Source organism: Thermobia domestica, chromosome 1 (genome assembly GCF_964235325.1).
Source record: "Thermobia domestica chromosome 1, izTheDome1.hap1.1, whole genome shotgun sequence".
Lineage (NCBI taxonomy): Eukaryota > Metazoa > Arthropoda > Insecta > Zygentoma > Lepismatidae > Thermobia > Thermobia domestica.
In genome coordinates this window covers 314,860,998-314,873,541 of record NC_137454.1, presented here as the reverse complement: position 1 = coordinate 314,873,541, position 12,544 = coordinate 314,860,998, and the positions used below count along the sequence as shown (strand labels likewise).

Genomic DNA, 12,544 nt, shown 5'->3' with positions numbered 1-12,544 from the left:
TGAATTTTCGGAACACCCGAATTTTCTGACACGGAGTTTCGAATCCGGATCCAAGATTCGGTTTCTTGAATCCGGATCCACGATCCGAAATTTCGGATCCGGATCCAAGATCCGTTTTTCAGATCCGGATCCAAGATCCGGGTTTCGGATCCGGATCCAAGATCCGTTTTTTCGGATCCGGTTCCAAGATCTGGGTTTCGGATCCGGATCCAAGATCCGAAACCTCGGATCCGGATCCAGTGTCCGGATATTCGGATACCGGATATCCGGACCCAAGTGGATCCGGATCTGGCCATCCCTAGTCACCATTGATTTCAGCGACCGCGAAAACTATGAATTCGATACTAATATCGGTCATTTTCTACTACTTTTACATGCCCCGGTAAACGCCCCCCTGAGACCCCCTGGTTCGAATTTTGATAAAAGTGTTTAACTCTGGTCTGGAGCCTGGAGCAAGGTATTCGCGACTAAAATTTGGCAACTCTCGGTCAATTTGTCTGGTTCCCAAGCCGGTTCTGGTAAACGCCCCCCCCAGGTTCGAAATTTGAAAAAAGGGCTTCGTTTTGATCTGAAGCCTGGGCTAAGGTACCCCTGACCAAAATTTGGTAACTCTCGGTCCACTCGTCTGGTCCCCAGGCCGCACACAGACAGACAGACAAACACACAAACAAACTCTTTATTTTATTTATATTAGATATATATGAGGTCTTTATCCCTTTGCTTTCATGACCCTTGACCCTCTTGTTGTTATTTACATATTGTACCAAGGTGTGGATCCTGGACGGACGTCTGGTGGGGGGGGGGCGGTGGCTTGTAATACTGTTATTTAAAGCTATTTTTAAGAGCTCCAAACTCTGGGAAGGTTTTATTTATATATAAAATAAGAAAGTTTCCTCTTCTGGGGGGAGGGCAATCGTCCCGATCGCTCCCCTGATTGTACTTATGTATGTAGTGTTATCATTTAATGTAGGTGTCCCTTTTGTGGATTCTGGTTTCGCTGCAGTATTGGATAGCCCATGGTGATTCGGCAATGGAAGATTTCTGTCATGTCTTGATGCTCTTAGCACGTGGTTAGTTTGCTTAACACTTAAAGACCCGGAGGGGATTTAAATGAAGAAACGCTTGGATCCCGGCCATTTTAAATGTATTTTTAAAATTTTTTTACTCAGAAACTACCCTTTTAAAGTGAATGAAACTTTCAGATTCAATCGAATAAAAATGTACTAATATAACAGAAAAACAGTAATGCACTTAGCATTGTTACCGTTGAATACACAGTGTTGCAAACTTTAAGGAATATTTTTTGTATGTTGGAAATCCAATCGAAAGATATATTGTCCGATAATTTCGTGTAAATTGCAAACGACTATACAACTAAATATAAATAAGTTTAAATATACACTACATATCACAATATGTCACTCCGCCCCCTCCTGTCCCTTTTGGTGACATGTTAGGTGCGAGGACGTTTAGAAGCGCGACGCGATGGTTGAGAACTAGTGCTAAGAACAGCATCGAGTGTTGTTTTCGTGTCACTGTCGGAAGATTCTAGTTATTCTAATACTGTAGCAATGTCTAAACATTAGATTCATAGTCCGTTTCAAAAGCATCGGAGTCGCTATCATCTATTATTTCCATAATTTCTCCGGGCGAAAATACGCCACTATCATAAGAACCACGACTTGTTGCGGTGGTATTCATCGCCAGAAGCTCAACTAAAAAGAGGAAGTGAAGCCTAAGCAAATTACAAGAAGGATATCGAAACAACCACACACAATTCCACTGGCTTATAAAACAGGAGAAAAAAATAACTACATGTTTTTTTTTTCCTTCTGAGTACTCATATCTTTTTGGGGTATATACATTTGACACAACATTTCATATAAATCTACGCAGTACGTGACCTGTAGGCATGAAGGTGATAAATATTAGTGAAAAGTAAACAGAAGGGACTAGCTGTATGAAGCTGTTGGCTTCTTTCGTCAACTGCGTGCTGAAGTGCGGGAGCTGGCCTTGATGGGTGCACGGCAACTAAAGTTGTCTCCGGGACTGAACGCCTCGTAACATGAGGGCAACTATAGTTGTCCATGGGTCTTTAAGTGATGGTTAGTCCACTTCTGCTTTGCATTGGTATTCTTCTTTTATTGTGCGACATTTGGTAGTCTAGTCTAGATAGATTTACTGAACCATGATTTTATGCCTTTTGTTCTCATCCTGTGTTAAAAACCTTGACCGTTTGAGGCACGAAATTTATAACAAACTTGCAGAAGTGTTCGTTCTTTGTACAGGAAAAATAAGGTTAATGAAACTAAATTTAGATCTGAATTACGCAATCTGTAACACAGGAGAAATCTTTTAAGGTTAAGTCTGTTTCTTTTCAGACTTTGACATTGAAAATTCATTGGGTTGTGTCTTCTAGTTCTCATATAATATGTTGTGCCTGTGCTATTCCCTGTACTACTGCTGAAGAGTAGCTTGGATGGAAGAGAAATCAACCTGGTCGTGGCTCGTTCGCTGCGATCCTTCGGCTTTCTTCGGAGCACATGAAACGACACGAAGGCTGTGTAGAGAGCAGCAGCGTCACTGCGCGGCTTGACGAAGTATGTATGAATGGTTGCGGTCATGGTACGGAAGGAGCATGGCAGTGGAATGACATGAACACAGCACACTATGTGTGAATTAACATTCACGATGCCTACTTGACACTATGGTTCACTCTACATATGCGTACTTTAAATTTTGACCCTCCGCGATTAAACGTGATTAATATCTAGATGTACAAGATTTGGTGGCTCTAAGTTCTCTTTTGTATCTGTAAATCTTATGACAGACGCACAAACAGATTCACACATTATCTTATTTATTAGTACAGATGACCAACCGATTTGTGTTCCAAAGTAAAAGAAAAGTAAGAAAGAAGATAACAACACAAATTTCAATTGTCAACACCCATAGGCAATTGTTTATACATCCACAACAAAGGGTCGCTTTTGGTGTACTGCTAGTTAGAAAAATAAGACAACATGGTTGTTTTGAGTATTTCCTTAAACTGATTAATTTCTCTGCGTCTAGTGTCATTGTTCGAAGAAATGGTGTTTAAGGCTAATTCACACATAGTGTGCCGTTCCCATGCCGTGCCGTGGTCCAAAACGTTTTTTTTTAGACTTTGACATTTAAAATTCACAGAGTTGTCTTTTTAAAATTTATACACATGACGTGTCGTGCCTATGCCGTTCCCCTGCCATGCCTCGACAGACCGCTTTGAAGAGAAACCAGCCCGATCTGGTTCGTTGGCCGCGATCCTTCGGGTTTCTTCGGAGCACACGAAGCGACGCGAAGTTTTCCTTCTTGCAATCATCATGGGAAAGGTGTAGAAAGTAGCAGCGACACGGCACAGCACGGCATGGTATGTGTCAATTCTCCCAACCGTGCCAGTGTTTCTTTCAGAAAAAAGTGTTCTGTACACTTAGTATTTGGAAGGGCACATATTTTCACATAGTACCATTCTATTTATTATTATATTATAAGGTATTATTTTGGTCTTCTCCGGGAGGCACTCCCAGAGCTCTGGGGGCAGTGCTTCCCAAAACATGTCTGGAAGAAACACTGACCGTGGCACGGACGGAGTACCACATTGGACAGCACACTATCTGTGAATCAGCCTTTAGTGTTTTGTACTTAATTACCATATTGAAATTACATTTAAGTTATAGTGTGCGAGTAGCAAACTTAGATATTTATATGGTACAATCAGTAAATAACCAGTCAAATGACATGAAAAATCTAATTATGGTATCTGTGATTAGGCACTATGGTTAGCATACAGACCTTCGGTTCTAATGTTATGTTAACCTGTAGTTACAAGTCTCACACAGCGGTGCTCAACGGGGCGCTAAACTCCAAATCAACCAAGTAGAATGTTTTTCTTGATGATGTTTGAAATATGTTCATAAGATGCCAGTTTCCAAGTCAGTAACCAATCAAACAAACAATTAATAAACCGGAAATCATTTTATCATTATTACTGTTGGACACGTCCAGCAGATACGTACCTTTGTGTTAATTTCAAATTCAGTAGAATTATTTCGCCTTCCCACTGCTTTGCTGCGTGTCTGGAAAGATAAATTATGTATAAAGTAGTTGTGAAATAATTTTATTGTAAAAGATCTCGATTTTAAAGTTTAATAAATCACGTTTATTTATTCACAATGATATGCAGTTTGTTAAATGAAAGAAAAACTAAAAAAATTTAATGACTGGCAATGGTGATGTTTAGTTACGCATTTCGCAGCTAATTCGACAGTAAATCAAGATGCAAAAAACGAAGACAACAGAACATTTTGTGTTCTCGAATTTCATGTAGAACAGTATGTAGTTAGTGCTCAATGATGTTTCTGGACTAAGTTCAAGTTAGATCTACCAAACAGGCTCTCATTTCGTAAGTGGTACAGATAAGTTATGAAAGTGGGTATATCTGCAAGAAGAAATCAACAGGTCAGCTGGGAATTGATGGGGGAAGAGTTGATCGTGTGAGTGAGGCTTTCGCCAAAAGTCCACAAAAATCAACTGTTCCTACAAGCAAAGAATTGAACTTAAATCAGACAACAGCATGAAAGATTCTGCGAAAACATTTGAAATTTCACCCATACCGACTGAAATTGTTGGAGGCTTTTAAATCTATTGGCAAGGATAAGAGAATTGAATTCTGCTTTGCGATGCAAAATCTTGTGGAGAGTGAGAGATGATTTCATAGAGTCAGTTATGTTTAGTGGTGGTTTCCGGGGAAAGTAAACAAACAATATGTGAGGATTTGGGCTTTGGAAAATCCCCATTGTTATGGAGAACATATCCGTGATTCCCCCATGGTGAACATGTTTTGTGCAGTGACTCGTAGAAAAGAATAAACTTATCTTTCTACCTTCACATCTGCAGACAGTTTTTTTTTCTGCAGCTGAAAGAGGACATTGAAAAGTTTATTTTACAGCAAGATGGAGCACCCTCACATTTTCACTAGTATGTCAGGAGGGAATTCAACAGAAGAATACCAAATCAATGGTAAGACGTGCTGGTGGAGGTAACTTTTTCTGTGGAGTTATTTTAAAAGTTAAATGTATAAGTCTTCCTTACTACAAATTTACCTAATAACTTTGATTATGTATTCAAGAAGCAGTTGTATCTGTCGAATCTTATATGTTGGAAAGAATGGGAAGAATTAGGCTATCACGTTGATTTTTGCAGAATTACAAAAGCACTCATATTGAGCGTCTTTGACTTTATGTATTTTTTTTTAACTTCTCTTTTATGATATGCCATTGTTGACAAATAAACGTGATTTATTAAGAAGTGAAATGGGGAGGCTCATTTAGAATAGCCTTATCCAATATATATATTACTATTTTCTTCTATAGTATGTTTCTACTGCTTAAAAGTTTTTCTACTTTTTAAAAATACACTATTATTATAGTAATACAGATAGAGCAAAATATCTTTTCTTCTTTCTTCTTTGATACTTCTTGTAGATGGAGGCACAGTTCTGGGAAGTTTAGGATCAGAAAGAAAAATCATTATTTAATTCTTTCGTTGCTTTGGCAAATTCGTGATATAAGTGAAAGCAGAGGCTGTAAAACTATTCTTTATAAATTACGGTTAGTTGCAGACAGTTGGACGTAATTTTAAGGAAGTAATTACGAAGTGATTATCATTATAATATCTTCTTTTGAAAAAAATCCTTTTCTTTTACCTAAAAATTACTATTTGCATATAAATTCCTTTATTAAAAATAAAGAAAATAATGTAGGAATAGTAGATGTTTGTTCCCAGCAACACAGGTTAATCGTGATGATCTTTCGAGACGTTATGTATTATACATTTTTAGTGGTCAGCTATAATAAATTTACATTTTACTATCATAATGAAATAAGCATTTAATTTCCTAAACACGTGTGAAATTCAAATTTAAGTTCTGAATATTTTCATTAGTTTTAACCAATAGCGTCGTTTCAGATTTTGCCAAGGGGAGCAAAATTGACATGAGTTTCACGTTTGTTATTAGTATACAGTTTATTATTATTATTATTATTATTATTATTATTATTATTATTATTATTATTATTATTATTATTATTATTATTTTCAAATTCAGAGTGCAATTTCTCCCCAGATCTTCGCAAATGACGCATTTGGTTTTAACCATCTCTTTACACCTTCCTTTAAATAAGGGAATATAGAAGAATAACCTTACGATTTCTATGAGTAATTATCTATTCAAGATGCCATTTCGATGTCATTTCATCGTTTAGCGAAATAGTTACAATATTTTCCAGTGTAAAGGCAGATACCTTCAAAATCAATTATGTCAGATACTTTGTCGATGAAATGTTAAAAATACACAGCAGTACCTCTCACTCATTGACAATTTAACACAGGAACATTAGTTATTCACAAGTGGTAGTTATACGTGTTTTATCGTCATCTGATAGTAGATAAACTCTGGTAATTTTGTTTGTCTGTTAACACACTGAAAGTTTGCCAGAAGATCGTAAAACTTGCACTAAGTAGAAGAAATGATTATTTGACTTTTACGGAGCTTCGTTTACTGAAACTCCTTTATATATTTACCTTATGTATCTGTGTATGTGTCCGGGAGACAAAAAGATATCAAGAACTATTTGATGGATCACCATTAATTTTTCTCAGACTGTACAGGATGAAAAGCTAGACATCAAGATCGTTGATGGGAGCGATATTGACACTGGCACTGGTAGAAATAAACCATTTCCGATCTTAATGTTAATCACTATAAAGCGAAAACGGAGATAGATAGTAAGAAGCAGTATTCTACAATCGATTAACAGGGTGTCTGTCAGTCACGAATGTCACGAAAAAGTCACGAAATCAGAAAACGGTCATGAAAGTCACGAAAAAGTCACGAAATTTAGCTTTTAGGTCATGATTTTTTTTAAACTGTACAAATGTAAGTACCGATTGGAAAAGTTTGTTCTATAAAACGTCAAAATTCACCACCAAAAATGTCTATGGTCGACTTTAGACGCTACCAAATCGCAAACAAAGTACGTTTCTATCGCATGAATGAAAATTCGGCCTAATTCGCACTCAAATTCGCTCTTCAAAATGTTAGAAAATTTTATAATTTGGTAAAGAAAAGGTCACGAAAAAATCACGAAATTTCATTTTGGAATTTTAGTAGACACCCTGATTAAGCTTCCAAGAGTATATTTGATTTCAATCCACTTACCTGTCAACTACAACTCGCTGTCACTGAAAACAGTCAAACAGTCATTATAACTTGTGGTTTCAATTGATCTACATAGAGCAAAAACGATAAAAGATAGCGAGAATCTCTCATTTTGGAATCGATTTAGCGTTCTAAGGAAAGATATCATCTTCTCTTTCGATCCTCTATTCAAACCGGAAGTTGCATAAATCAAATATTCCCGGTTTTATCGTTTATCTCTGTAGAGTACAACTGTAACATATATGGAGAAGCGAAGCTGCGTTCTAAGAATAAATTCCATCTTCCCATTTAACCCTATATTGAAACCGAAAGTTACAGAAGTTAACCACTTCCGGTTTTAACGTTGATCGCTTTAGAAAAAAAATACCATAGATAACGAGAAGTGGTTTTCTGCAGTCAATTAAGCATCACAATAACATATTCCATTTTTACTCTAATCTCTCTACCAAAACCGGAAGTAATGGAATTCTAGTGTCACTTCCGGTTTCAATATTAATTGGGAAAATATCACGTCTTACACTTGGCACTGCTTCTTGTTCTTTTTACCGTGTTTGAAGTTAAAAACACGAAAAAGTGGTTGCGGAACTGACAAGTGTAACGTTCTTACGCGTTTTAAAATGTTATGAACAGAGATCAACAAACAAACGTGTCACTGTATACTTGCACAAGCTTCTTATTTACTTCACCAAATTTTCCTACAACCACATAATATTGGTATTTTCAATTAATTTTTTTGTTTTCTTAATATTTACCTGGCAATATTGGCACCTGCAGCCATGGTATATAAAAAGTTGAATAGCTGTGTTTCTGTTAGTCATTTGAATACTGTTTTCATTTACCAGGTAATTCTAGTTTTTGTTCTTATTACATTTACAGGCCCAAAACAAGCCACAGAGGTTTGGGGAGGGGGAATATGAATATGTTAGCCAGCGCTAAGTAATTAGAAATTCTCTTACGGACGTCCATTTTGTGTTTTTTCTATTAATAATAGCATTTTGTATTGAGGTCTAGAGGGGCAGCGAAAAGTTTAGGGGGTCAGGCCCTCCAAGCCTCCTCTGGTTGCGGGTCTGTACATGTATAAACATATCTATCCCTCAGTCAGTGTTCGTAGAAATTCTCTCGATGAATACAGATGAAAAAGGGAATTTTTAGGGCAAAAATGCTGAAATCCAGGAAAATAGTCAGGTTGAGTTACAGACCAAATTTTACGGCTTTGTTTTCCTTCTACGTTCTGTTAAGCAGGGGCGTAAATAAGGGCCCCGTGGACCCCGCATTGCGGAGGGGGGGCCGAAGCCATCACGGGGCCCCAAATCGTGATGTAGGACGTACAGAAGTGGCCCCATTCCACGTTGTCTGCGGGGTGGCCCCTAAGCCCTTAGTTACGCCACTGCTGTTAAAAACAATTGATTAACTTAAATTCTGTTTCCTTCCATGTCTTCCTTTTATTAAAGTTCCCAGCAAGTGTTCTAACCCTGTATCTCCATTCTTCTGTCACTACTTTAGAGAAGATGACTAAGTTCATAAGCCACTCTCTTGCTCAAATTCAATCGTCTCTTCTAATCAAGAAACATTCGAGTAAAGTATTGTAATAAGTAGAGCTAGGAATTTTAGGTGCAAAAATAGGGAAAAGAAATGCAAATTTGAAAAGGTAATATTCATAAAAAATAGTACCAAACCTAATTATATCGTGTATATGTAAGGACCCGCAATTCACTCATGTATTAAAAAGAAGTCCCAGAACACAATCCACAAGTGCGGAAAACTCTTAAATCAGTTAATATTTATTATTATTATTATTATTATTATTATTATTATTATTATTATTATTATTATTATTATTATTATTATTATTTATCAGTGAGGCTGTATCTTTGGTCGTGTGTGGGGTGTCTCATTCTATCCCTGGCCAAGTAAGTTTGTGGGTGGACAACATCGTGTCCGTGAGTTTTCTAGGGTACTCCTGTTTCCTCACACATTATTATTCCATTAATTCTTCCATCATCATTCATTTCCATTAATCATAGTATCTCTTTGCCTAACGGACGTAATCGTGGAATGTTAAACTGAAATATTTCATTTCGTTTCATGCATCTCCGGTCACTAAAGTAAATATTTGCACGTACTAAAGCACTCAAGAATACCGATTGTGATAGCCATGATTATTTAGTTTTATGCTGCTTTATGTGTGTGTGTGTGTGTGTGTGTGTGTGTGTGTGTGTGTGTGCGCGTGTGTGTATGTGTGTGTGTGTGTGTGTGTGTGTGTGTGTGTGTGTGTGTGTGAAAGAGTAAATTTATTCATTGACTCATTGTTTCACTGATTAACAGACCTTGGAAACTATAAGGTTAGAACCGAAATTTTGTATAAACGTTCTCTTTGGACTGTAGGTGGTAATAAAAACGAGATTTTTCGAAACGTGATCCCTAACGGGGAATAAGGAAGGCTGAATGATTTTTTTTTGACGTTCGCCATATTTGGGAAACTATTCGGCGTAGAATTTTAAAATTTTGCGTATCTTGCAAGAACTGTTTCCGTGCTTAAGGATAAACCACAAAGTGGTAAATCATCATCAAGGGAGGAACAATGAAGAGCAGTTGAGCAGTTGTGACGTAAGTGGAATGATCACCAATGAAGTCAACTCGCAAACGAGCCGTGGAACTTTGTATCTCCGGTCAAAAGTACGCGAACTCACGAAACATGGATTAAAGTTGAACCTACATTGACCGAAATTTGTTCAAGAATTATTTTATAATGATTTAAACCGAAGGAAGGACATTGATATGTTTTTGTAGGCCTTTGACACTATCCCGGTACGTGGAAAAGTAATTTCAGTTATGAATGCAGCTAATACTGAAGCTTCCGAGCAAGAAATGTTGTCTTCTGGTCAAAGGAAAATCCTTATTTTTATAAGAAAATTGAGAACATGTCATGACATAGGCTGGCAGGACAGCAAACAAATTTATGGTCCATACTTTTTTGATGGACCTGTTAACCAACTTTGATACGTGGATATGCCAAGAAAGTAGTTCATTCCCCTTTTGGAAACTCGAGGAATCAAGGGAACATGTTGGTTTCAGGAAGATGGAGCGCCTCCTCATTTTGCCACTTCGGTTCGAGAATATCTTAATGAGAAGTTTCCAAAACTCTGGATTGGCTCGGATCGCCTCTATTTCCCGCTTGACTTCACTGACCACCTCGAAGCCCGGAGTTAATGACTTGTGACAATTCGCTCTGGAAATTCATCAAGAATATTGTTGCAGCACATCATGCTACGATTGACGAATTGAAAGAAGCCGTGAGACGCTTTCAGGCGGGTTACTACAGCAATGCTGAGAAGAATGTCCCACAGAACCTTGTGACGTATTATCTTGTGTTGGGAGCATGATGGAGTCCATACTGATGTGTTAGAGGTATTTAGACATTAAAGCAATAGGCACCCATTACACATAAAACTTAATCAATAGTGTGTACATCTATAGCTATAATTAAAGTTTGCATAGTTTAAATATTTAGTATTTCAAGGAGAGGGGACTTTGTCAATACCCCATACAATTCTCATCCCGTTAATGGGCATAATGGTTGTTTGAAAATTGAATGGTAGTACCAGTGCTTTACCTAGTGTTCTCGATTTGAATCTCCAGGAGGACATCATATTCATAACCTACACGCTACATCTAGGCCCTATATCTTCAAAATCGGGGAAGATTCTAAAACATTGAGGGAGAATCTGCCCGTACCCCTAGTATGTCTGGATAAAACATTGATAATAATTAACAGAAACTAGTACATATACATATTAACAATTTGAAAATACACTATTATTCATTTTTAAGCTAAGAACAATCATGAAACATCAATATTATTGTAATAAGTAAAGTGGGACAATTACTGTGGCGATTTTGAATTGTTGAAAAGGTATACTATAGACGGCTTTTCTAAAATATACCTTCACGCTAGAGAGTAATGCCTTACTAAGCTACAGAGATATTTACAATTCTGCCAAAATTTAAGAGTTCACTTTGTGCAGAACATTCTTAGGAACCGATACAATAAGTAGCAATACGAGCATTTACACTTTTAATTTTAACAAAATGGGTTCGAACTTCCCTATCCCTAAGTAATGGGGGTCCAACACTAACGAAAACAGAAAACGTGCCCTGTGGGGATCTAACTTGCTAATGCTCGCTTGGTAATACTGTCGGAATTAAATGTTATTAACCTAACCTAACTATATGTGAACTGAATATCGCAAATAGTCGGTTAAAAACCTGGCCCCCCAAAGCTAAACAATAGCCGAATTACGTATCTCCATGTTTCGATTCAATACTTCGAGTATAAGTAATTTCCTTCGTACTAAGTGAAAAACTAATTAAAATTTAGTGATGGTAACAGGATATGTTGAAATTATAATAATACTGTATTATAAAATAAAGTGAAATGTATATATTATAAATTGAAATAGAATCGTAAGAATTTGGTAATACTTAAAACGTACAAGTAGTTTCGAAGGATTAAAATAACGTTTGATCATTCTACTAATTATTACTAGTAAAAAGAGAGATACTACTGATTAAAATATATCAAACAACGATATTTACCTGTAGCTCTGAAACATTGTGTCGAAGTATTCGTAATAGAGGGATCATTTTATATGCCGATATAGTTCTTGCACTGTTTTCCTAGTACTGTTTTACATATTCCTATTGTAATATATTTTTGCCTTAACTACTTTGAAATCTCTACAACATTAGTCAATTAACAATAGTGGTATGTCTTTAAATGCTCTTGAAGTACCGTAGCTATATGTTAGAAATTCTGACTAATCCATTTATAAATCATATGAGTAAGCACCAGAGCCACAGATTACAGACATGCAGCAAGTACTAGCTACAGGCTAGATCAATATGAGCAGAAGTGAATTTGGAAACGTAGCATTTTAACAAACAGTTACTTTTGGAGATTGAATGATTCGAATTGTTAAAGAAGAGTATTAGAATTTAGTAAGAAGTACAAAGCTAAGTCACATGTCTCGCAATAATCTGATACACAACATTCCTGTATTTAATATAGTCAGGCCCGAAACCAGCCACAGTGGTTTAGGGGGACCATCAATATGTCAGGGGGGGGGGCAAGTCATTAAAAATTCTCTTACAGATATCTAAATTATGATTTTTGCATTAATAATAGCACCGTAAACTGGGGCGACTTCGGACAGTCGGGGCGACTTCGGACATTATGACGCCTATGAGTTTTAATGTTCTCTCTCATTGCTGTCGTGCTTCAAATAAACC

The 12,544-nt window shown here is 36.9% G+C and overlaps 1 protein-coding gene across 5 annotated transcripts in view; it reads right to left on the bottom strand.

Annotated features, from left to right (window-relative positions):
* Positions 1-12,544, bottom strand: part of LOC145662490 (putative pyruvate dehydrogenase E1 component subunit alpha, mitochondrial) — a 138,653-nt gene that overhangs the window by 99,456 nt on the left and 26,653 nt on the right. For 3 of the 5 annotated variants that reach the window (XM_081728131.1, XM_081728111.1, XM_081728140.1), the window contains exon 2: positions 4,053-4,112. The exons of 1 other annotated variant lie outside the window; for it this stretch is intronic. In XM_081728131.1, coding sequence (XP_081584257.1) covers positions 4,053-4,112 — 60 coding nt within the window. Of the gene's footprint in view, positions 1-4,052; positions 4,113-11,851; positions 12,116-12,544 lie in introns of those variants that run through there. One more of the 5 variants, XM_081728121.1, reaches the window with a different exon arrangement.